Raw genomic sequence first — 27,137 nt, forward strand, 5'->3', positions numbered from 1 at the left:
ATGATCTGCAAAGAGGAGTGGACCAAAATTCCTCCTGACATGTGCGCAACCCTCATCATCAACTACAAAAAACGTCTGACTGCTGTGCTTGCCAACAAGGGTTTTGTCACCAAGTATTAAGTGTCACTGCAAAATGCAAATAAATTTATCTAATTTATACAATGTGATTTTCTTGATTTGTTTGGGGATATTCTATCTCTCAATGTTAAAATTAACCTACCCTTAAAATTATAGACTGTTCATGTCTTTGTCAGTGGGCAAACTTACAAAAACAGCAAGGGATCAAATAATTATTTCCTTCACTGTATGTGAACACCCGTCATATGCATACATAAGCCTGACATTAGTCTTATTAGAACAATTAAAGGGGTTTTCCCACAAAGTTATCTTTATTCAACATTTTAATCAATGGATCTTTGAATAATAATAATTTCCACAATTGGATGTGATTAAATAAAATGTTCCTGTGCTGAGCTAATCTTATAAATGTGCCCCTGCTGTGTACTGTGTAATGGCTTGTGTCTGACCGTACAGGAACAAGGTCTGATCATACCACATCTCCTGGGCAGGGGAGGAAGCAAAAGAGTATACAGACATTAAAGCACGGGATCACAAATTATTTTTTCATGTAAATGACGCGCCCCCTGGGCAGTGGGGCACTCGGCAGCCGGGCCTCTGGATGCCGATGGGGGATATCACGGTGGCTGGCCCGGTCCGTGACCCAGGGCGGTCAGTAAAAAGGGGAATATTTATAGGGGATTTGTCGTGACGCCACCTGTGGTGTCTGGTGAGAATCACCAGCGCTGCAACAGTCCTCTGAGGCAGATGGTAGGGCAGCTTGTGATGGAATGGCTCCCCACAGGTGGAGCGGGCCTCAGGGCAGCGTGGGGGAAGTATTGGATGGCGGTGCAGGGGAGAGACAGCAGGACGGTCCCGGACGAAGTACGGAAACTCACACGGGGGTAAGCTTCAGTACCTTTACTGGTGATGCTGCTGGCACAGTCCAGGGTACTCCAGGTGAAGGGCGCACTTCTGGACTCTCCCCAATGAGCGGGTATAGGGCCTCTAAGCTTCTGGCCTGCCTGGAGCTGGGCCTAGCTTGGTTTACTGTCTCTCTCTGCACCTGCTGACCTGGTGGTAGGGCCTTCTCTTTGGAGATCACTCTCCCTGGACGCTGGGACCTCTGTGACTCCTAGCCCTGGTACTGCAATCAGCATTTGGTGAACCTGGGACCTGTAGTTCTCCAGGGGTTCCGGTGGTTCCTACTGGGTATAAGGAGTCCCTGTAGGCGCGGACCCGGTGTCCGGTATATAAATCGGGGTGAGCTTACTATGCTCCTCTGCCCCCTTAGCTCCACTCTCCTTTTCCTCTCGCTGTCGACCACACTCAGGGCCCTCACTACTTGGCAGCTGGCGTGCTGCGTCTTCACCGCTCTATGAGCATCGGCACGCTCTCTACTCACTCTGAGCTGACTGCTTCCCACAGACTGAACTGAAACTAGACTCTAACTGACGACTGCACGGCTCCACCTTCCCTATATATGTCCCTAACGGGCTCCCTCTGCTGGTCTGAGGTGGAAGGTGGAGGTGTATGAATGTAGTGAGGGCCTCTTGTGGAGAAGTCCATCCATGCACCCTTCTGGGTTCTGTGGCACCAATGCGCAGCAGGGCGCCACATAAAACATTGCTTAAAAACAGGCAGCAAAATGTTTTGTCTCACAAAAAGAATCAGCTGTGATCCCGTGCTGTCCTGTCTGTATACTCTTTTGCTTCCTCCTCTGCCCAGGAGATGTGGTATGATCAGACTATGTTCCTGCACGGTCAGACACAGCCATTACACATTACACAGCAGGGGCACATTTATAAGATTATCTCAGCACAGGAACATCCAATTGTGGAAGTTATTATTATTCCAAGATCTATTAATTAAAAAGAACCTTGTTTGTGGGAAAACCCTTTAAAGTAGGCAAATATTCAGATAGGAAGGTCAGGCGAAACGCATGTCGGATGTGGTCTTGTGGTTGAGTATGTTTTTTTCCATGCAATACGGATTTATGCCCTTAGTTGACTTGTTCCCTCCCTCGTTGCTGGGTTGTCCATAATTCACTTTTGCTATATTTTCTATGTTTGTCCTTACCTCGCTATTTAGCTCATATTTTGACAACATGTTCTCTTATTAGTAAATGGGAACTTATTTTTTACACTTTTTTCAGCTAGCTGAACCTTATCAACTATACACATACAATGTCAATGTAACCTATACCTTGTGATATACTTCTCTTCTAATACTTGTGAAGTTATTTATATACTTTTCACCTATTTTAGCTAGCTGATTTCTACTATTATTGGTACTAGATTGAGCTAATAGGGTTTGACTTTTTCTTTTATCTCTTTTTTCATTATTTTGTACTGTATGTATTGAGAGATTTTCTATATTGCAGCAATTAATTGCATTCATACCTACCTTTTTGTCTCATGTTATTTTATCTCTGTTTTTATCTCCTTTTATTTTACACCTGTTTTTAATGGTTTTCAAAAAAGATTTATTACTTTTTTGTCTGCCATATTTTTCCTCCTTTCTATTTCATTTGCGTTAGTGCCTTAGGACAGTACGTTTTGCTGTTTTGTTTGCTCTATAGGTTTAGAATTTACACATACAGTTGCAAACGGAAGCTATTTTATTGTATTTAATTTATGTGTTAAATCTAGTGAAAGAACAGGATGTGAACAGAAGCATAAAGGCGTATAGTAAAAGAAACTACTTTTTCAACAATGGTGCTCTTTCCTGTTGACTGTTTCATATTGCATTCAACTGAATGGAGCTGAGCTGCAATACCAGACACATACATATGCAAGTTGTGCTAAAATTGGGATGGCTTTTACGTGTGTCTCACAATATGGGAAGGCCTTTCCGCTTTTTTTGATCAAAAACAGTGTTTACTAAGTACCCTATGTTATTTACATGTACTATTACTTTCACTTACAGCAGGGTTTTTGCTCATTTTGTTTCTATCTTAGGTTTTGCGTGCTAAAATTGCAGGGAAAAAATGATGTACAATACAAAGTTATATTGTGTTAGCCAGAAAATTCGATAAAAATATTTTTATGCCCAAAAATGACAAAAGTATTCTCGGAGTGATACCTTTATTGGCTAACCAGAAAAAATATATACAGGTGCTTCTCACAAAATTAGAATATCATCAAAAAGTTAATTTATTTCAGTTCTTCAATCCAAAAAGTGAAACTCATATATTATATAGAGTCATTACAAGCAGAGTGATCTATTTCAAGTGTTTATTTCTGTTAATGTTGATGATTATGGCTTACAGCCAATGAAAACATAATAGTCATTATCTCAGTAAATTAGAATAATTAACAAAAAACACCTGCAAAGGCTTCCTATGCTTTTAAAAAAGGTCCCTTAGTCTGTTTCAGTAGGCTCCACAATCATGAGGAAGATTGCTGACTTGACAGATGTCCAGAAGGCAGTCATTGACACACTCCACAAGGAGGGTAAGCCACAAAATGTCATTGCTAAAGAAACTGGCTGTTCACAGAGTGCTGTATCCAAGCATATTAATGGAAAGTTGAGTGGAAGGAAAAAGTGTGGTAGAAAAAGGTGCACAAGCAACCGGGATAACCGCAGCCTTGAAAGGATTTTTAAGAAAAGGCCATTCAAAAATTTGGGGGAGATTCACAAGGAGTGGACTGCTGCTGGAGTCATTGCTTCAAGAGCCACCACACACAGACGTATCCAGGACATGGGCTATAAGTGTCACATTCCTTGTGTCAAGCCACTCATGACCAATAGACAACGCCAGAAGCGTCTTACCTGGGCCAAGGAGAAAAAGACCTGGACTGTGCTCAGTGGTCCATGGTTTGTTTTCAGATGAAAGTAAATTTTGCATTTCATTTGGAAATCAAGGCCCCAGAGTCTGGAGGAAGAGTGGAGAGGCCACAATCCAAGCTGCTTGAGGTCTAGTGTGAAGTTTCCACAATCAGTGATGGTTTGGGGAGCCATGTCATCTGCTGGTGTAGGTCCACTGTGTTTTATCAAGACCAAAGTCAGCGCAGCCGACTACCAGGAAATTTTAGAGCACTTCATGCTTCCCTCTGCCGACAAGCTTTTTGGAGATGGAAATTTCATTCTCCAGCAGGACTTGGCACCTGTCCACACTGCCAAAAGTACCAATACCTGGTTTACAAACAACAGTATCACTGTGCTTGATTGGCAGCAAACTCGCCTGACCTTAACCCCATAGAGAATCTATGGGGTATTGTCAAGAGGAAGATGAGAGACACCAGATCCAACAATGCAGACGAGCTGAAGGCTGCTATCAAAGTAACCTGGGCTTTCACAACACCTCAGCAGTGCCACAGGCTGATCCCTCCATGCCACGCCGCATTGATGCAGTAATTGATGCAAAAGGAGCCCCGACCAAGTATTGAGTGCATTTACTGAATATACATTTCAGTAGGCCAACATTTCGGATTTTAAAATAATTTTTCAAGCTGTTGTTATAAAGTATTCTAATTTACTGAGATAATGACTCTTGTGTTTTCATTGGCTGTAAGCCATAATCATCAACATTAACAGAAATAAACACTTGAAATAGATCACTCTGCTTGTAATGACTCTATATAATATATGAGTTTCACTTTTTGGATTGAAGAACTGAAATAAATTAACTTTTTGATGATATTCTAATTTTGTGAGAAGCACCTGTGTGTATATATATATATATATATATATATATATATATATATATATATTTATACATATATAGCTAATGGTAAGGAATCAAAATGTATTTTACCTGTTGGTGATAGGAGCATCTCCACTTCTATTGGTGTAGTTAACAATGGCGTTAAAAGACTGATTGATCCACTGCCAAAGTACAACAGCCGGAGTAGTTCTGTAGTGAAGAACAGATAATTTAATTATTCATGAATTTTCCACAAAAAAAAATATAAAGGGCGCTCCACTTCTTATATTGGTCTAGTTAAAGCTTTAGCTCTGTGGTAGAATAACAACACTTGGCAAAAGTTTCGGGGAACATGGGCATGAACTTTAGACTAGAATGTAGAGAAGTAGAATGAAATCACTCATCATAGATGATAAGGGGGCTTTAGATGGACTGAATGGGAGATTATAGAGATTAATTAGGTGCTAAACACATCTATCGCTACCCATTAAATAAGGGATTCTTCCTGATTCTCTATTAGACTGCCAGGTACACCTTGGCTATCTCTGACATTCCCATAGACAATGAATAGACAGAATGTGTGCATGGTCGACCTCCACTCTATTCAAATGGGGTTCTTCTGAACCCCGTTCCTGAGATCGGTGGGGATCCTAGCAGTTGGATCCCCAGTGATGAGGACGTTATTCGCTATTTAATAGATAATCCCTATCCATTGTTATTGAAAGGATAATTTATAAACTGTTGAAATACTTGCAACTATACGTTGGAGAAGTTATATTGCAAAGTCAGCAGATGGCGCTGTTGTATCTGTTGAAACTTAATAATATTTAGTGTATCTAAATGTTTCTCTTGTTTAAACTGACACTCTCTAGTACAGCAGCCATCTTAGGATAAGGCTGTGTGCCCACGTAGCGTTTTTCAAGCGTATATGCTGCGGAATTTCCGCAGCGTAAACGCTTGAAAAACGCATGTATATCCGCACCCCATGGTCCCCAATGAGAATCCGCAATGTCAATGCCCATGCTGCGGATTTTTCCGCAGCGTATATGCTGCAGTCAAAAATCCGCAGCATGTTCATTAATTTTGCGGAAGCGCAGCGGAATCAATGTGCGGATGGTACCCAAGTCTGGAGGAGAGGAGACTCTCATCCAGACCTGGGTACCAAAGAACCTGTAAAAAAAAGAATAAAATAAAGTTTATACTTATCTTCTGATGTTTTCCCTCCGTCGCGCTGTTGTCTGAAGGACCTGCCACGTCATTGAGTCATGTGACCCACCACATGACTCAATGACGTCACCGCAGGTCCTGCACACAACAGCATGAGCCGCTCAAGCCTCCGGACGGGGCACAGAATGCATCAGAAGGTGAGTATAAAGTTTATTTTTTTATTTTTTACCATTCTGAACAAGTTGTCAAGCACTTTTCCAAGTGATGCTTGGAGAAGTGCTTGATAACCCGCAGGTGGAAATGCATGCAAAGACGCCTCACAAACGCTTCTACCTGGTGGGAAAACCGCATGTAATATCCGCATGCGATTTTCCCGCCAGGGAGAAGCGTAAAAAATATGCTTCAGGTCCGCAACGTGGGCACATAGCCTAAGTCTGTATCTCTCAAGTAAACTCTGGTTTCTTCCACAAATGTCTGATTGCTGTTATTTCTGCTGAACTCGAACAAATCTGCAACACAAACTTGGCATAAACACCTTAAAGGGCCAAATTGAGTGCAATTTGAGAACCATAAACTCTACATCATCAGCTGATTATCACAAGCTTAATTGCAGTCTCTTTCTATTATTAGAAGATGACCACACATTTTTTATGTATTGTGTATGATGTATTTTTTTCAGAAATTCAAAAAAAATTATGCTGATGGTGATAAAATAAAAAAAAACATTTTTCACTGGTAAATCATTTTCTGCTCCAATGGACCCAATTGACCTGATGATCAATCCTTAAGTGATGACATGACATACAGTATATTCAAACGTGACCACTGCAGTCAATCACTCAGCGATCTTGTCCACTAAATTCAGGCAATGGAAAGAATGTAAGATATGCTAAATGGAGCAGGGTTATATCAGATCATTCCATAGTCTTCTGTGTTTGATCGTTGTACTGTATGTAGAAACCAATTGTCACGGTTCCACCCCTCACTGTGTCTGGGATGCAGTTGCTGACAGATCTGAGACTGGGAAGCACTGTCTATCTTCAGGTGTTCATTATTCCAGTTGATTGCCAGGCTACTTAACTGAGCTGTTTCCCCTGCAAGACGAACATTCAGCTAGTGTGTGGTTTGTTCTCTGTGCCTTGAGTTCTGTTAATGATCTTCTGTTGCCTGACTTTGGACCTTGTTCTGACCATCCGTCTGTTTAACCCCTTCTGCTCTGATCCTCTATCCTCCTGGTATTCTGATCTACAGAATGTCACCTGACTACGCCTTTGCCTCTTCCCTCTGTTTATGACGTACCCTCCTGGCTTTGACTTCGGACTCCTTGACTATCCCGTCTCTCGGCCTGGCCGTGAAAAGTGACTCAGCGTCACACCAATAACGCAGAGTCAATGAGTCGGAAGTAACTTCCTTCCTAAGATCCCTCCTTCTCTTCTCTTGTCTTTTGGTTGCTAAGATAAAAAATCTGCCACTTTATAAAATCCAGGCTGCAAGTGACATCTGTTCTGTCAACTTGAAAAGAAACTGTGCACTGTTGGACCTCTCTGGACCTCTGACTGCTTGTGCCCTCGGACAGATCCTTTGGTTGTCCAACCAAACTTTATGCTAAAATATTATATAGCATAACACAACTTTATGCTAAAATATTATATAGCATAACACAACTTTATGCTAAAATATTATATTACTGTAGGTTGGGATGCAAAACCTTTTAAAAATGACTCAATGCCATCTGTCAAATTCAGCTCTCCTACAGTGGAATGTAAAAGTTTGGGCATCTCTGGTCCAAATTACTGTTATTGTGAACAGTTAAGCAATTTGAAAAGGAAATGATCGCTAAAAGACTTAACGTTAAAGATAACACATTTCCTTTATATTTTAGGCAAAAAAAAAATATATAACTATTTTTACATTTTAAAAATAACAAAAAGGAAGATGGGTTGATGCAAAAGTTTGGACACTCTAGGAGATTTATGAGCTCAATTTACTTTGACCAAGGTTTCAGACACAGGAAATGTGTCATTGTTAACTAAATGTATTTATTGGCCCACATCTATCATGCCTCTTTTATAGAAAGCATGATTAGATGGCTGCGAGTTCTGACATGAGGATTTTCTACTGTATCTTGATTGTGTATTCAGATTATTCTTCTTTATTATATTGTCTTAGAGACATCTAATATCTGATGATTTCTCACCTATTTGCTTGGAAACGACAATACTGTATATTGTATGTATTCTGCATATAATTGATACATGCCTGTAAAATGTCAGCATGCAGCCCGTGATTGTCATGTTCATGGGCACCTGTGCCGACATCCGTCCTATCAAGACCATCTTCTCTCCTGTATCTGGGTGGAAGGCTGAATCGTAGATGTATTTCGCTTTCCATAATTGATCTTCAGTGAGTCCTGGTGTTTGAATGCCATTTCTAAAAAGATTCATGAGAAGAAGAATGAAACGCAGAATTATCATTATTAAAAGTTGAAAACTTATTTAAAAAGAACACGTTGAAACAGAATTGGAAAATGATGGCGCCAATTCAATAAGACTGGCATTGCACGTGTCATTCTTAGCTGCAGTACGATGAGCCAAATTCATTAAAAGGCACACACCACTTAATGAATTTGGTGCATCTTCCCAGTGCCAAAAATGCTACCATGCCAGAAATGCTACCCCAGAGTAGTATTTCTGGTGTAAGAAACAAAGGCAATTTTGCCGTTCTGGCTCCTCCCCAGCTTCCCCAGTTTTGTCGAAGCATCTTCAACCTGGCATGGAAACGCCAAAAGTCTCTAAAAAACTTTTGCAATTCTGCATTACTCAAAAATTTTGAAACTTTTACGCTAGTCTTCTTTTTTTAAAAGCTGTAATGAAGTCTCACTTCTGTTTTAGACACTAACTTTTAGGCAATGTTTAAAGGGGTGGTCCGAAACACAAATTAATTTTCATCCTAAGTCTCTATTTAATGCCATAATCTATTTTCTAATATAAAGTTCCCTATCCTTCCCTTATCTAACTGCTTTTCTGTGCGATGTGCACAGTGACAGTGCACTCTCTTGCCAGCTCAGATCAGTTGTAATGAGCTGGCAACAAAGCGCACTATCAGTGCACGTAGAAAGACAAATAAACAGCATGTACGCCCCTTTAAAAAATATTCTACAAAGCCTGTTTTACACTAAAAACTAGCGATTATAAAGAAATCAGCTCCTGACCCACCTAGCCATCAGACCTTATCGCCAAAATAATTATTCAAATAAAACTTGTATATTTAATAACAGTATCTCTTAACTCCATTCCTAACTGCCTGCAACAGGACGTATTTTCTCAGTATTGCACAAGTTATATAATTATGATCAGTGTATTAGAAATTGCAAAAGGCGTTCTCTCTATAGTATAATCTGAAATTAAAACTTGTTAGGGGAACAGGAATTTCAAAACACTATTTTAGGTGGACAATATTTCATGAAGCTAAGCACTGGAACAGCATACCTGTAGTTTTCTATAATGGTCTTAGATTCATCAAGCACTTTGGGCCCAAGCAGAATATTGCGAGGATCTGTTACCATAAAAAAATGTCTGGCTCGTCCTTCGAACGTGCTCTGATCCCATCGAGGTTCCCTGATGTTAATATTGAAAGGAAGGTCTGCAGTCATTATCTGCAAAAATGCAAAGAAGTAAAATATTGTCTGGATTATTACAAGCTTATCAATGGTCCAACAAATTCTCAGTATCGTTTAATTACCTCCTAAATATTATATTCAAAATCTAAGTTATCTGCCTAACTAATAAAATGTACTTTGCATAGGTGCAAGAATGTTGCCTTTTTCCTAGTTTGCTTAGTAATTTACTTGTTACAGAAGTAGGCTATGCTCCAGAGCTGTTCTAAGGCTGTGTATCCACGATGCATTTATTAAGCGTTTCCGCAGCGGCAAAAACACTGCAGAAACGCTTAAAAACCGCATGGTAGAAGGTCTGCCATGTTCCCCAATGATAATCCGCATGTGCTGTGCACATGCTGCGGAAATTTCCGCTGTGGATTATCATTGCGGAAAAAAACGCAGCACTACCAATTATTTTGCGGAAGTGCTGCGTTTTCGCCGCCATTGACTTGCATTAGACCGCTTGGATTCCGCTTCACTGCATAAGTAGATGCGCATTCCATGCGTTCTAATGTGCAGATGGTACCCAGGTCTAGAGAAGAGGAGACTCTCCTCCGGACCTGGGTACCATAGAAAAAAAAAGAATAAAATAAAAAATAAATATATATTTACCTTCTGGCGGCCCACGGTGCGCTCCTCCTTGCTTGCCGGCAGTTCGCGATGTACTGAAGGACCTGCGCTGACGTCAGAGTCATGTGACGGGTCACGCGACGCTGACGTCGGCAGGTCCTTCAGTCTACCGCTGCAGGCAGCTGGGACGGTGAAGCAAGACAGCGCGGGCCATCGGAGGGTAAGTATTTTTTTATTTTTTGACATTCTCTCAGGTCACACTATATAAATCCGTTGCCGTTTGCATGGATTTATATAGTGTGACCAAGTTGACAAGCACTTTCCAAGTGATGCTAAAATCGCTTGGAAAGCGCTTGTCAACCCGCATGCGGAAATGCATGTGAAGAACGCTTCACATCCGCATGTCCATGGCAGGAAAACGCATGTAAAATCCGCATGTACAATCCCCATGCGTTTTTTTCTGCCAGGTAGATGCAGAAACGCTCAGGGAAAAATACTGAGCATTTCTGCATCATGGGCACTACTACAGAAAACTGCAGGTAAGGAGTCATTCTTATCTGGGAATTTTAGTTTAAATTGGTGCAATTCAGGAGTGTTTCATATGAGTGTCATATGAAGCACTATATTCTAACTTAGAAGCAGTGAAATGCATTTGTTTTACTCACTTACGGTATATAGCACCATTAATTCCACAGCGCTTTACAGACATTATCATCTCTGTCCTCATTGGGGCTTACAATCTAGATTCCCTATCAGTATGTCTTTGGAGTGTGGGAGGAAACCGGAGAACCCGGAGGAAACCCACGCAAACACGGGGAGAACATACAATCTCCTTGCAGATGTTGTCCTTGGTGGGATTTGAACCCAGGACCCCAGCGCTGCAAGGCTGCAGTGCTAACCACTGAGCCACCATGCTGCCCTGTTTTGAACAAAATGCGAAATGACATGCAGAATATTAAGGGTGTAAACACATACGCAGAATACCATAGACTACATATTCTGTATTTGTTACAGATGAGTGGATCCTTTTGAAATTCGAGTTTACCAGATTTGTCTAATTTTTCCCAAAAATGTGATTTGCAGGGAATACATTTGTTGTGAATCTAAATACAGCAAAGCCTGTAATTGCCTGGAAAAATATGTGTATAACACTCGGAGGTCTCCTAGGTGTGCTGAACACTTCAAGATTTTTAATGCAAACAGAGCCTTTGTAAATGTCCAGGTGACCACAATCTATCTGGCTAGAGATGGTAACTGGTAGTAACCAATGGCAATATTTGGGTGGCTAGTATGCCTCTAATATTGGACTATTACACTAATGAAGTGTGAAAAAAAACTACAATACGCACCCTGTGGGAGATAGACAGTTGTGCTTACATTTCTATATTGTGGAGATTTTTCTTTCGTCTTCACAAGAAAAATAAAAACAAAATAAACATAGTTTGCCTGTCTCACTATCCAGAAAGCAAAATTTCTGTGATGAAGAAGGCTTAGTTTCTGTCACGGGTGTGTCGGAGGTGACAGTCGCCCTGCAGTGGCTTGTAGGAGGTCTCCACATTTGGAATTGCAGACAGCTTCCTAGATAGGAGGCTGTCTTTAGGACCCAGCAACTACCTCCCTCTGGCCTGGGTGTATATATACCTGGTCTCTCCAGGTGGGCTTCGCCGGTTATATTCATTCCTACTTGGAACTTGGCTGTAGCATCACTTCCTCTGTGGAGTCTTGAGGCCGGGTGCCCTGTTGGAGATTCTTCTAAAGCTAAGTTGTAATTCCCCTGTGTTGTCTTCCCCTTTTGCCTTTAGAGTGCTAGCGGAGTTTGACTATTGCTCATATCCTTCCTTCTTCAGCTATAGCCTTACGCCAGGGATAGTAGGGCGAGGCACATGATCGGCGACAGCTGCGGAGGCTGTATAGGGACATTAGGGGGAGTCAGGGTGACGCTAGTTCAGATTAGGAGGTCACCCCTTCCCCCTTTCCCTAGTGTCTGGGTTCCCTTTCCCCTCTGTGTTGCACTCACACCTGGCGTGACAGTTTCAGGATTTTTATTTAGAAGGAAAATCAGGACAGATTGGTATTAAACTGCCCTCCTTGTTTTCAGTGTGTGAAGAATAAAGAAAAATAGACTGTTATAAAGGTGCTGCCAAGTACCAGAGATGAATAGGAGCTAATTTGCAGCACCCAGGACTGACCACTTAACAGCGTGATAAGACGTGGATACTAAACAGAAAAACTATATAAAAGAAAAACTTGGTTATGAAAAGAGATGCACTGTGTGAAGATGATGGAAGAAATGATAAAAGTGTATTAGAGTACTTCCAAGCCTCCTCTTGTACCTTCACCTCTGTGACGTAGGCGCACAGCTAAACTATAGGTAGTCACCTAATCATAGCAGATTATATTCCCTACGCCAGTTATTATATTTATGTGAATTAGTCCAATGCTGAAAGCAGTAAAAAATATTCGTTTTACTATATACGACCATCTCCAGCAAAGGTCCAGGTATCCATAGGGCGCTCGTTGTATTGATTCACACTGCTTGTTTACAAGCTCCGGGGATATAAATCTAATACTGCAAAGGCTCAACACCGGATTATCACTAAACTGACTGCAGAAGAGAGAAAAGCAGCTTTACATCCATGCAATTTCCCATCTCATCCTGCGCTATTAATCAATAGTTTTCTAAGAATAACCGAAGATGAAAATCCATAATCTAGAGAAGGGAGCTGCACCTTTCTTTCTCTGGCTCCTGGAAGAGCTGAAGACAAGGTCATCATGAAAACCAGGTGAACCTAGGAAGGTGCCATGCTACCAGGGTTATGCTTCCCAATCTAAGGGCAGCACAACATAGAGGCAGCGGTGTGTCACTAACTGTGCTAATTGCTGTAGTTTTCAGAAAATCCTCATTATATCTGCTGCAGCTCTGCTAATCCTCTCAATGATGAGCTCTGTCTAATCCGTGCAACAATGATGGACGGCGTTCAGCCTACACCGTGCACAGGAAGAAAGCTGCCAGTCAGTGGTGGGCGGTGGGGATAGACAGTGCTCATGCTACCCAACAATCACATTTTTAAGTTCCCTAAGTGAATCAAAGTAAAAATTAAGAAGAAAAATGTTCTAAACATATAAAAAAAGTAAAAAAAATAATTAACCCCTTTTGAATTATGAATTTAAAAATAAGGAAATTTAAAAAATCCAAAAATCGAAATGCTGAAAATGTGAAATGCTTGAAAATTTGTATAAAAATTGGCCAGGAAAATCTAATTGGCAGGTTATTATTAATGCACAAGGAATTACCTTATGTGAAAACAAAACCTCCAAAAATATGGAGGAATTGCAACATTTTTACCACTTTCTCCTCACTGGGATTTTTTTTCTCATTTTTCAGTACATTGTATGGTAAAATGAATGGTACAATTCAAAACTACAACTCGTTCTGCAAAAAAACAAGCCCTCATATGGCTATGTTGATGCATAAAGAAAAAAGTTGTGGCTCTTGGAAGAAGAGGAGGAAAAAACAGAAGTGCAAAAATGAAAATGGGCTAAGTCTGTAAATGGTTAAGGAGTTAACTCCCTGCACACTGGCGGATATGGACAAAAGGGGTCCCCTGTGCAAGAACAGTATATGGTCCCTTTGCAGTGCAATAGCTCATCACAATGCACAATTCCACCTGTTTTGGGGGTGAAATGGGCCTCTTTACCTCTTGGGCCCCTGTGCAGCTGCACATGTTGTACCAATGATATGTCCGCACCTCCTCCTACATTCCTACCAGGGGCGAACATACCATTGGTGCAACCTGTGCAGCCGCACAGGGGCTCAAGAGGTAAGGGGGCCACTTCCACACACCAAGCGCTGTAATTGTGCATTATGATGAGTTATTGTACTGCAAAGGGCCAATATATTGTTCTTACACAGAGGCCTCTTCTGTCTATGTCTGCCCCTGATCCCTAGAGTACTTCCCATTACTGTGCAAACCACATAATACACCATTAACATGACTGCTGCAGTCAATCACTGGACTCAATAGTCACGGGGAATAAATATCACCATGACAGCTGAGGACAATAGAATCTCTGAATGGCATGGAGTGGTAGTTCTAAAATGGTGGGGGGTTTCAATAGGTAATGTTTTTTTATTATTTTATACCTTTTTATACCTTTACCCTTGTTTAAAAAAAAAGTACAGACATCCCTAACAAAGTTGCTAGGCCTTAATTTAAACGTCTGCGCCAGGTGCTATTCTGACTTCTAGACGATGCAACAGCTGCAGAATTATTCTGGGGAGGGACTGTGTTCAGCAGACAGCAGATTGCGCCGTTTTAATTATTAAAGTTTGTTAAAGTTGCTTGTCAAAAGATTCCAGATGCCTGATCCACATGAATCAAACACAGCATCTCAGAGAAAGCATACTTTGATAATCCGTCCGGGAACTATGTATCTCGGATGACTAGTCCGAGGCCGGTCCCCAGGTCGTTTTTCCCAGAGACCCCGTCCGTCATGGTGAGCGGGGAGGAGAGAAGTCGGCGCAGCTTTTCAATGTAAAACCTGCAAACAGCCAATGTCTGATGCAGCATGCTGCCCGGGCAGCATCAATCCGAGGACAGGGTCCCTTTAATACGGTATTGTGTGACCTCTTTGACTTATTCCGTACATTCCTGTAATCCTTCATGTTGTGATAATTAATATAAACATTACTGTATGTCCCAAGTAAAACAGTTCATGCTCCCACAATGTCTGAGTGTTGGTAATTCTGCTGAATGCAGAAATCTGAGTACACCCACATTTCTATCATGTGCTTTACCAAGGCTTAAATCTTTAAACCTTCTCCAAAAAGCCAAATTCTTCATTTTTTCCAGAGCTCAGCCTCGTACCAGCCCCAGCCTTTTGGGACAATGCCCAGATACTTTACACTCAAACTTTCCATTTTAACCTCCTTATAAAGTCAAATTAAAGGGAGGGATTCTTCATTAACTCTTTCCTTCTCTTTCTGTTTTCATAGGAAAGCATTTGACAGGCGCAGGACAGTGAATTGTCTGGCATTCATAGTAGCAGCTCGCTGCGTTCTGTATGGTCGTCTCCATGAGAACTGCAGGAGTGAATCCGGGGTCTGTGCTGGTATATGGAGGCGTTACCTCCATTACTAGTATTCAGAATCCTTTGTTTGCAAAATATACAAGAGATCAAAGGCAGGAAAACAAGAATATTTTTCTCTTACTGCTGTAATATTGGAATACACAAAAAAAATATTGAAATATATAAAGCTCCACTATCTTCACATATAGGAATACAGCACAGATAATTGTGTGGTATACAGAGCACATTAGATAGGATCCAGTACGGAGCAGATTTTCTCATGGAAAACTGGTTTCTTTTCGTTCAGATTATTAGGCAGCAGTGCCAGGACCCCACCCAAAATGCAAGACTGCAAGCCCGCCGGAGGAAAATCCCACTGGTTACTAATACACTGGGTACAATTATATATATCTAGCTACATAGTACATTCTCGGCCCATGTGCCACTATGGTTAGGGGGGAGAGGTTGCAAATGTAAACACACCCTAATCACAAACGTATTCTAATCTCGCAATAGACAGATCCTATTCGTACAGACTCCACTATCATTGTGATCCGAAACCTGACCTACCCTGACCCGCACCTACCCTGACCCGCACCTACCCTGACTTACCCTGACCTACCCTAACCTGGACCTACCCTGACACTGACCTACCCTGACCCGGACCTACCCTGATGTACCCTGACCCACACTGACCCTGACCTACCCCGACCAAGCCCAAGTCCACTTGAACCTACTATCCAAAAGAAAATTCCCCCAAGCAGTGACCCTATTTATATGCCACCCATAATGCAAGCAATCATCTGTCAATGCCTCCTAAGAGCACTGGAGCTGTGTGTCAGGATGTGTCCCTGCAGTGTGTCATTTGTGTTGTAGCAGAGGCCAAGAAAAGATTACACAGATAGATAGAAAGATAAATGGATATGACGCGCCCCCTGGGCCATGTTGTTAGGGATACCCGGAGCCGGATCAGATGGGGGTTGTAGTCTCCGAGTGGCTGTGACCCGGTCCGTGCCCAGGGTGTCAAACTCAGTGTGCGGCAGTCCTTGTAGATGTTTTTAGTGTCGACTACGCCACCCGTTGATTTGCGGTCAAAAGGCCGCCGCTGCAGGATGGTCCGCTGAGGCTGGTGGTGTGTGTGCAGCTGTGGTAGTATAACCCCCAACGGGAGGGGTATAGCCTCAGGGGGTCAGACGTGGAGGATGGTGGTTGTGAAGGTGCAGCAAGGAGACTCAGAGGCATGAAATGCAGTTCAGGGTTTTTACTCACTGGTGTTGCTCGGGTCACTCTGTACAGCAGTGACCACCCAAGCCGTGCTGCGTCCACCAGGTCCTGGACTCGGCCAACTCCCGGGCAATTCCTGAGTATGGTCCTGAGCTCCTTTCTGACTCTCCCTTCTTCTGGCCGTTCCCACCAGGGATCCACCTGTGTCCGGCTCCCTCGGGTCTCTTGGTGGTTGAACCTTCTCTGGCTTCCCTGACCCTATGCTCGGTGTGCCATTCTGGTGGATTTGGTGAGGGTCGTGGCAGATCCTGCCCACGACCTCCGGTTCCTGGCTAAGGTGTGCTTTGGCCTCTGCCAGCTTGGGATCCGGTACCCTTTTGCCGACCCTTCACCCTTATCAGTTCTCATACGGGCTCTTGGGGTCCCCTCTCGTCCTGCGCCTCTGGGTCCCTCTTCCTTCTCCTCTCCTGGAGTACTGCTGACTCGCAGACTCACTAACTGACTGACTGACTGACCCTGTCCTAAGATGGTGCCCACCTTATATACTCCCTCTATGTGTGAGCTCAGGTGACCAGCACCCAATGAGCTCCTACATTTACCCAGACTACTCCCCCTATCTGCCCCTACACTACTGGGATGTTCCACCCCCCTCCCACTCCAGCCAGGGACAGACGCTGTCGTACCTGCACATATACTGGTGGGAGTACCGTTGTTCTGTCCCCCGGAAATGGGATGTATGTAGTGCAAGCAGCCTACTAAGCTCAGTTCCACACTCCATCCTTACCCGGGAGTGGAATACCACACCTCTGGGTTGAGGTGCAATACCCCTGTAGCAGCCGAATCCTCAGGGTGCTACATTCCCCCCTGGTAAATCACAGCACGTCCTCGGGCTGTAAAAGAATAAACATCCAAAAACATACAATTTTTTTTTTTTTTCATAACATAAACATATAGAACATATAAACATTATATATATCATCAGCAGCAATAAACTCTTCATATAAAAACTTTTTATTATTAACATTCTTGTTCCTCCGGCCACGGTGCAAATTGTGACCAGGTAAGTGCCACAGTCTCTGGTAGAAAAAACAACAGTTTCCTATAAAACCGGTAGGGGGCGCCTTAAAAAGCGCAACTATATACAAGGGGAGGTATGGCCGCTCTCAGTCCTCGACCAGTGGGGAACAGGAATGGCTGTTCACAGTCCTCAGCCTGTTAGGGGATAGGGACACACGGGTATTCACTTGCTGGTCCCGACAGGGACTACACTTTGGTAGCAGCAGTTTTTGTACCCACACGGGTAACTATTTACATATTCTATTTACAGTTCATCAGTGGCGGTGTGCTCTTGGCGGAGGGTAATGGAGGGTAATCTTTAGACCCGTCCGGGTCCTCTTGATCCTCCTCACCCCGTAGCTCCTCCTCAGTCAGTCTATGCACATGCAGTGCATACGGGCCCTTGGCGCACTGATGCCGGGTGAAGGTGACCTCATCACCCAGGTATAGGTCACGACCTCTGTGTCCCTCCGGCAGATGACTTTCAACGTCTCTGCGGGTGACAAAGACGTCGCCGGGGGTCTTGTGGTCCCGGATGAAACCCCACCCGTGCTCCAACTGGAATTTTATTACAGTCCCGCTGGCACGGGGACCGTGGGCAGCACGGGGGTTTCTGCGGGCTCGGCTCTTCTGCTCGGCGCTCTTCACTTGGAGCCGCTCCTCACGGACCCGCCTCTCTCGTCGCTCTCTAGCAAAAACCTCCAACTGTTGCCGGCAGCACTCCGCACGCTGGGCTGCGGCTGCCCGGGTCTCCTCGGTGAATCCCATCAGGTCCTCACCGGTAAAGTCCCACTCGAACTGAGCTTCCTCCAACGAGAGTGGGGTGATCTTGGCGGGCGCCGGAGCCGGGATCAGGGGCTCATCCAGGGGTCTTTCTTTCCGGAGTCGGGGATGGTGGTACTCCGGTGGCCACACAGGGGGCTGCCCATCCGGGCAAGTCTGCTGGGCAAACAGGTCTTCACCCAGGTGTGGCGCTGTGGACGTTGAGGGCGCGGTGGTGGTAGCGGCGCCCGGGTTCACCAGGCCTTGCGACCAGGCCTGGGGCACCCTGAAGGTGAAGGGCACCGTGAAGACGGCGGCGCCCGGGGTTACTTGGCCCAGCGACCAGGCCGGTGGCTCGGCTGTGGTATAGGGCGCTGTTGGTACTGCTGCGCCCGGGGGTACTCGGCCCTGCGACCAGGCCGGTGGCGCTTCCTGCTTGGCCGCGCTCAGAATTGAGGCCCGTGACGTCACAGGGGGCGTGGCCGCGGCTCCGGCCGCTTGAGGCCTAGCTTGGAGCGATGACGCAGCGGCTACGGGAACGGTGAATGGGGCTTCGGGCTCTGCGACGGGGAGCTGGGGCAGGTTTACGGCTTCTGGGCACGGGATGTTGTCGTCCCCATTACCTGCCTTCATCTCTTCGGCTCCCTCCGCGGCGTCGTCTCCGGCCGTCGTCCATCCTTCGCCGTCCTCAGAGGTGGACTTGCTCCTCGCTGCGGGTGGCATGCTTCGCTGGCGGGCTCCGGCCTGCCGGGCCATCTCTCGGGTCCACTCCGCCAGTGTTTCCTGCTGCACCCGGGCCATCCTTCGTGCTAGGCCCTCCAGCGCGGTCTGTGCACGCTCCCGATCTCCGGGGAGCTGCGCCAGGATCTCCAGCAGGCCTTCTGGAGTGGCGACCTGCAACAGGCTCCTGACCACTGGGTCGGTGCTGCCTGACTCTCCCTCCATCTCCGGGTGTGTTCTCTCTCGACTCTCCTCCAGGCTGCTCCCATCTTCTTTCTTTTGTTCTGTATACGCCCATACTGAGGGCGGTCCTGGGGCAACTTTGTGATTGCCAGTCCCAGGGGCAGTTCTCTCACGCTGATGGACATATCAATCATCACAGTCTCTGCTGGTGGGGGCGGTTTCCACTTTTGGCGCCATTTTCGGTCCTGGCCCACGATGGGAGGTGGCCTCTTGCCATCCTTTGGCACGCCCATAATGGCGTCCGCTCTGCCAAGGCGGGAAATCTTTTCTGATGGCGGGAATCGCTTCCCAGTGGCGGGAAACACTGCAGATGGCGGGAAAAGACTGCAGATGACGGGCAAATGGCGGGAACTGATCCGAGATGGCGTCCGATGACGGGGACCCTCTGGAACCGGCGGGAGACTTCTTTTTACGGTAAATATGAACTTTTCTTCAGGCACGCAGTACCCGGTGGTTGCGGGCACGTTATCCTGCCGACTACGCCAAAGTTGACGCACCCCCTGGGCCATGTTGTTAGGGATACCCGGAGCCGGATCAGATGGGGGTTGTAGTCTCCGAGTGGCTGTGACCCGGTCCGTGCCCAGGGTGTCAAACTCAGTGTGCGGCAGTCCTTGTAGATGTTTTTAGTGTCGACTACGCCACCCGTTGATTTGCGGTCAAAAGGCCGCCGCTGCAGGATGGTCCGCTGAGGCTGGTGGTGTGTGTGCAGCTGTGGTAGTATAACCCCCAACGGGAGGGGTATAGCCTCAGGGGGTCAGACGTGGAGGATGGTGGTTGTGAAGGTGCAGCAAGGAGACTCAGAGGCATGAAATGCAGTTCAGGGTTTTTACTCACTGGTGTTGCTCGGGTCACTCTGTACAGCAGTGACCACCCAAGCCGTGCTGCGTCCACCAGGTCCTGGACTCGGCCAACTCCCGGGCAATTCCTGAGTATGGTCCTGAGCTCCTTTCTGACTCTCCCTTCTTCTGGCCGTTCCCACCAGGGATCCACCTGTGTCCGGCTCCCTCGGGTCTCTTGGTGGTTGAACCTTCTCTGGCTTCCCTGACCCTATGCTCGGTGTGCCATTCTGGTGGATTTGGTGAGGGTCGTGGCAGATCCTGCCCACGACCTCCGGTTCCTGGCTAAGGTGTGCTTTGGCCTCTGCCAGCTTGGGATCCGGTACCCTTTTGCCGACCCTTCACCCTTATCAGTTCTCATACGGGCTCTTGGGGTCCCCTCTTGTCCTGCGCCTCTGGGTCCCTCTTCCTTCTCCTCTCCTGGAGTACTGCTGACTCGCAGACTCACTAACTGACTGACTGACTGACCCTGTCCTAAGATGGTGCCCACCTTATATACTCCCTCTATGTGTGAGCTCAGGTGACCAGCACCCAATGAGCTCCTACATTTACCCAGACTACTCCCCCTATCTGCCCCTACACTACTGGGATGTTCCACCCCCCTCCCACTCCAGCCAGGGACAGACGCTGTCGTACCTGCACATATACTGGTGGGAGTACCGTTGTTCTGTCCCCCGGAAATGGGATGTATGTAGTGCAAGCAGCCTACTAAGCTCAGTTCCACACTCCATCCTTACGCGGGAGTGGAATACCACACCTCTGGGTTGAGGTGCAATACCCCTGTAGCAGCCGAATCCTCAGGGTGCTACATTCCCCCCTGGTAAATCACAGCACGTCCTCGGGCTGTAAAAGAATAAACATCCAAAAACATACAATTTTTTTTTTTTTCATAACATAAACATATAGAACATATAAACATTATATATATCATCAGCAGCAATAAACTCTTCATATAAAAACTTTTTATTATTAACATTCTTGTTCCTCCGGCCACGGTGCAAATTGTGACCAGGTAAGTGCCACAGTCTCTGGTAGAAAAAACAACAGTTTCCTATAAAACCGGTAGGGGGCGCCTTAAAAAGCGCAACTATATACAAGGGGAGGTATGGCCGCTCTCAGTCCTCGACCAGTGGGGAACAGGAATGGCTGTTCACAGTCCTCAGCCTGTTAGGGGATAGGGACACACGGGTATTCACTTGCTGGTCCCGACGGGGACTACACTTTGGTAGCAGCAGTTTTTGTACCCACACGGGTAACTATTTACATATTCTATTTACAGTTCATCAGTGGCGGTGTGCTCTTGGCGGAGGGTAATGGAGGGTAATCTTTAGACCCGTCCGGGTCCTCTTGATCCTCCTCACCCCGTAGCTCCTCCTCAGTCAGTCTATGCACATGCAGGGCATACGGGCCCTTGGCGCACTGATGCCGGGTGAAGGTGACCTCATCACCCAGGTATAGGTCACGACCTCTGTGTCCCTCCGGCAGATGACTTTCAACGTCTCTGCGGGTGACAAAGACGTCGCCGGGGGTCTTGTGGTCCCGGATGAAACCCCACCCGTGCTCCAACTGGAATTTTATTACAGTCCCGCTGGCACGGGGACCGTGGGCAGCACGGGGGTTTCTGCGGGCTCGGCTCTTCTGCTCGGCGCTCTTCACTTGGAGCCGCTCCTCACGGACCCGCCTCTCTCGTCGCTCTCTAGCAAAAACCTCCAACTGTTGCCGGCAGCACTCCGCACGCTGGGCTGCGGCTGCCCGGGTCTCCTCGGTGAATCCCATCAGGTCCTCACCGGTAAAGTCCCACTCGAACTGAGCTTCCTCCAACGAGAGTGGGGTGATCTTGGCGGGCGCCGGAGCCGGGATCAGGGGCTCATCCAGGGGTCTTTCTTTCCGGAGTCGGGGATGGTGGTACTCCGGTGGCCACACAGGGGGCTGCCCATCCGGGCAAGTCTGCTGGGCAAACAGGTCTTCACCCAGGTGTGGCGCTGTGGACGTTGAGGGCGCGGTGGTGGTAGCGGCGCCCGGGTTCACCAGGCCTTGCGACCAGGCCTGGGGCACCCTGAAGGTGAAGGGCACCGTGAAGACGGCGGCGCCCGGGGTTACTTGGCCCAGCGACCAGGCCGGTGGCTCGGCTGTGGTATAGGGCGCTGTTGGTACTGCTGCGCCCGGGGGTACTCGGCCCTGCGACCAGGCCGGTGGCGCTTCCTGCTTGGCCGCGCTCAGAATTGAGGCCCGTGACGTCACAGGGGGCGTGGCCGCGGCTCCGGCCGCTTGAGGCCTAGCTTGGAGCGATGACGCAGCGGCTACGGGAACGGTGAATGGGGCTTCGGGCTCTGCGACGGGGAGCTGGGGCAGGTTTACGGCTTCTGGGCACGGGATGTTGTCGTCCCCATTACCTGCCTTCATCTCTTCGGCTCCCTCCGCGGCGTCGTCTCCGGCCGTCGTCCATCCTTCGCCGTCCTCAGAGGTGGACTTGCTCCTCGCTGCGGGTGGCATGCTTCGCTGGCGGGCTCCGGCCTGCCGGGCCATCTCTCGGGTCCACTCCGCCAGTGTTTCCTGCTGCACCCGGGCCATCCTTCGTGCTAGGCCCTCCAGCGCGGTCTGTGCACGCTCCCGATCTCCGGGGAGCTGCGCCAGGATCTCCAGCAGGCCTTCTGGAGTGGCGACCTGCAACAGGCTCCTGACCACTGGGTCGGTGCTGCCTGACTCTCCCTCCATCTCCGGGTGTGTTCTCTCTCGACTCCCCTCCAGACTCCTCCAGGCTGCTCCCATCTTCTTTCTTTTGTTCTGTATACGCCCATACTGAGGGCGGTCCTGGGGCAACTTTGTGATTGCCAGTCCCAGGGGCAGTTCTCTCACGCTGATGGACATATCAATCATCACAGTCACTGCTGGTGGGGGCGGTTTCCACTTTTGGCGCCATTTTCGGTCCTGGCCCACGATGGGAGGTGGCCTCTTGCCATCCTTTGGCACGCCCATAATGGCGTCCGCTCTGCCAAGGCGGGAAATCTTTTCTGATGGCGGGAATCGCTTCCCAGTGGCGGGAAACACTGCAGATGGCGGGAAAAGACTGCAGATGACGGGCAAATGGCGGGAACTGATCCGAGATGGCGTCCGATGACGGGGACCCTCTGGAACCGGCGGGAGACTTCTTTTTACGGTAAATATGAACTTTTCTTCAGGCACGCAGTACCCGGTGGTTGCGGGCACGTTATCCTGCCGACTACGCCAAAGTTGACGCGCCCCCTGGGCCATGTTGTTAGGGATACCCGGAGCCGGATCAGATGGGGGTTGTAGTCTCCGAGTGGCTGTGACCCGGTCCGTGCCCAGGGTGTCAAACTCAGTGTGCGGCAGTCCTTGTAGATGTTTTTAGTGTCGACTACGCCACCCGTTGATTTGCGGTCAAAAGGCCGCCGCTGCAGGATGGTCCGCTGAGGCTGGTGGTGTGTGTGCAGCTGTGGTAGTATAACCCCCAACGGGAGGGGTATAGCCTCAGGGGGTCAGACGTGGAGGATGGTGGTTGTGAAGGTGCAGCAAGGAGACTCAGAGGCATGAAATGCAGTTCAGGGTTTTTACTCACTGGTGTTGCTCGGGTCACTCTGTACAGCAGTGACCACCCAAGCCGTGCTGCGTCCACCAGGTCCTGGACTCGGCCAACTCCCGGGCAATTCCTGAGTATGGTCCTGAGCTCCTTTCTGACTCTCCCTTCTTCTGGCCGTTCCCACCAGGGATCCACCTGTGTCCGGCTCCCTCGGGTCTCTTGGTGGTTGAACCTTCTCTGGCTTCCCTGACCCTATGCTCGGTGTGCCATTCTGGTGGATTTGGTGAGGGTCGTGGCAGATCCTGCCCACGACCTCCGGTTCCTGGCTAAGGTGTGCTTTGGCCTCTGCCAGCTTGGGATCCGGTACCCTTTTGCCGACCCTTCACCCTTATCAGTTCTCATACGGGATCTTGGGGTCCCCTCTCGTCCTGCGCCTCTGGGTCCCTCTTCCTTCTCCTCTCCTGGAGTACTGCTGACTCGCAGACTCACTAACTGACTGACTGACTGACCCTGTCCTAAGATGGTGCCCACCTTATATACTCCCTCTATGTGTGAGCTCAGGTGACCAGCACCCAATGAGCTCCTACATTTACCCAGACTACTCCCCCTATCTGCCCCTACACTTCTGGGATGTTCCACCCCCCTCCCACTCCAGCCAGGGACAGACGCTGTCGTACCTGCACATATACTGGTGGGAGTACCGTTGTTCTGTCCCCCGGAAATGGGATGTATGTAGTGCATGCAGCCTACTAAGCTCAGTTCCACACTCCATCCTTACCCGGGAGTGGAATACCACACCTCTGGGTTGAGGTGCAATACCCCTGTAGCAGCCGAATCCTCAGGGTGCTACAGATACATACAGGAATCATATATAGTTGCATATATATATAAATATAGACAAATAATTAGAAATAGATAGATAGATAGATAGATAGATAGATAGATAGATAGATAGATAGATAGATAGATAGATAGAGTGGCATGTAAAAGTTTGTGCACCCCTGGTCAAAATTACTGTTATTGTGAACAGTTAAGCAAGTTGAAGATGAAATGATCTCTACAAGGCCTAAAGCTACAGATGACACATTTCCTTTGTGTTTTAGGCAAAAAATAAAAAATATATTTTCATCATTTACATCTTAAAAATTCCAAAAAGGAAAATAGGCCAATGCAAAAGTCTGGGCACCCTTGGAGATTTGCGTGCTCAGATAACTTTGACCAAGGTTTCAGACCTAAATTAGTCTGTTAGGGTTATGGCTTGTTCATTATCATTGTTAGGAAAGGCCAGGTGATACAGATTTCCCAGCTTTATAAAAACTCAGCTTCCTCTAACCTTGTTCCAAAAAACAGCAGCCATGGGTTCTTCTAAGCAGCTGCCTAGCACTCTGAAAATGGTGGAGGCCCACAAAGCAGGAGAAGGCTATAAAGAAGATAGCAAAGCGTTTGCAAGTTGCACTTTCCTCAGTTTGAAATGTAATTAAGAAATGGCAGTTATCAGGAACAGTGGAGGTCAAGATAAGGTCTGGAAGACCAAGCAAAATTTCAGTGAGAGCTGCTCGTAGGATTGCTAGAGAGGCAAATCAGAACCCCCGCTTTACTGCAAAAGACCTTCAGGAAGATTTAGCAGCCTCTGGAGTTGTGGTACATTGTTCTACTGTTCAGATACCTGCACAAATAAGGCCTTCATGGAAGAGTCATCAGAAGAAAACCTCTCCTGCGTCCTCACCATAAAATTCAGTGTCAGAAGTATGCAAAAGAACATCTAAACAATCCTGATGCATTTTGGAAACAAGTCCTGTGGACTGATGAGGTTAAAATAGAACTCTTTGGCCACACTGATCAATGGTATGGGTGGAGAAAAAAGGGCATAGAATTTCAGGAAAAGAGCATCTCGCTAAACATTAAGCATGGGGGTGGATCAATCATGCTTTGGGGTTGTGTTGCAGCCAATGGCACAAGGAACATTTCACGGGTAGAAGGAAGAATGGTTTCAATGACATTTCAGTAAAGTCTTGATACAAACATAACACCATCTGTAAAAAAGCTGAAGTAGATAAGAGGATGGCTTCTACAAATGGATAATGATTCTAAACACACGTCAAAATCCACAATAAACTACCTCAAAATGCGCAAGCTGAATGGTTTACAATAGCCCTCACAGTCTCCTGACCTGAACATCATTGAAAATCTGTGGCTAGACCTCAAAATAGCAGAACATGCAAGACGGCCCAGGAATCTCACAGAACTGGAAGAATTTTCCAAGTAAGAATGGGTGAAAATCCCTCAAACAAGAATTGAAAGACTCTCGTCTGGCTACAAAAAGAGTTTACAAGCTGTGATACTTTCAAAAGGGGGTACTACTAGGTACTAACTAAGCAGGGGACCCAAACATTTGCATCAGCCCATTTTCCTTTTTGTAATTTTTAAAATGTAAAAGATGAAAATATATAATTTTTTGGCCTAAAATACTAAAGAAATGTGTCATCTTTAACTTTCGGCCTTGTAGAGATCATTTCCTCTTCAACTTGCTTAACTGTTCACAATAACAGTAATTTTGACCAGGGATGTCCAAACTTTTACATGCCACTGTAGATAGATGATAGATAGATAGATGATAGATAGATAGATAGATAGATAGATAGATAGATACCTAATAGATACTATACAGATAGATAGATAATAGATACCTAATAGATAATAGACAGACAACATCTGCAAGGAGTTTGTATGTTCTCCCTGTGTTCGGGTGGGTTTCCTCCGGGTTCTCCGGTTTCCTCCCACACTCCAAAGACATACTGATAAGGAATCTAGATTGTGAGCCCCAATGGGGACAGTGTCCATAATAAATAAATAAAATATATAGATAGATAATAGATACCTAATAGATAGATAGATAGAGGTAGATAGATGCCATGGAAAATGCACACCTTCCTATTTGTACAGATGGTAATGCTCATCACTTACTGCCCGTCTTAATCCTCAGCTGAGAACTCCCCTAGGAATCACTGTGTCTGGGAAGGATCAGTGCCGGTTTGCCAGTAATAACACATTGCTTTAATCGCCCACTCGCCCCATTGTTGCCCGTTCCTATACTCCGCGCTGCTGCACTGTAACCCTTTCTCTGCCAGCTATTTAGAGACAATGCTGCTGCCACTAACCACCAGCGAAGTTTATGGGAATATTTCTGCAGAATATTAACTGTTCTGTTCCAGCAATCCCCCAATGTGCACAGGAGGGTATAGTCACTTACGCTTTCTACGTCCTTGCTCAGAAGTCAAATGCTCCCCAGCATCCAGTGATAGCAGCGCCCTCTCAGTGACATCATGGGCTTGTACAGTACAGGGGAGGGAGCTTGGCTGTCATGCACAGCAGAGCAGGGGGAGTGGAGAGCGGGGCACATGGGTTGGCTGACTAAGAATAGCTGCTCTCATACAAGGAGCTGGCTGATGCCGGTCACTGCTGCCGTCATGTGAAGAAGTCTATTGTATCACGTGAAACTGCAAAACATTCCCCCTGTGCTGCACAACAGCATGACAGCCAGTGACAATGATAAGATGTAGCAGAGAAGCATGTGTCAGATGTAACGGA

General features: G+C 46.6%; 1 protein-coding gene across 2 annotated transcripts in view; it reads right to left on the reverse strand.

Annotated features, from left to right (window-relative positions):
- Positions 1-26,933, reverse strand: part of SFXN3 (sideroflexin 3) — a 42,242-nt gene extending 15,309 nt beyond the window's left edge. Inside the window, exons 1-4 of one of the 2 annotated variants that reach the window (XM_073685291.1) lie at positions 26,800-26,933; positions 9,361-9,527; positions 8,132-8,302; positions 4,817-4,915 (exon numbers count right to left, since the gene is read on the reverse strand). In XM_073685291.1, coding sequence (XP_073541392.1) covers positions 4,817-4,915; positions 8,132-8,302; positions 9,361-9,524 — 434 coding nt within the window. In that variant the 5' untranslated portion in view covers positions 9,525-9,527; positions 26,800-26,933. Of the gene's footprint in view, positions 1-4,816; positions 4,916-8,131; positions 8,303-9,360; positions 9,528-26,513; positions 26,778-26,799 lie in introns of those variants that run through there. The other variant, XM_073685292.1, reaches the window with a different exon arrangement.
- Between the last annotated feature and the right edge of the window lie 204 nt (positions 26,934-27,137).

The sequence above is a fragment of the Phyllobates terribilis genome, unplaced genomic scaffold, assembly GCF_046119375.1.
Source record: "Phyllobates terribilis strain yellow unplaced genomic scaffold, ASM4611937v1 Scaffold_5__5_contigs__length_657084704, whole genome shotgun sequence".
Classification (NCBI taxonomy): domain Eukaryota; kingdom Metazoa; phylum Chordata; class Amphibia; order Anura; family Dendrobatidae; genus Phyllobates; species Phyllobates terribilis.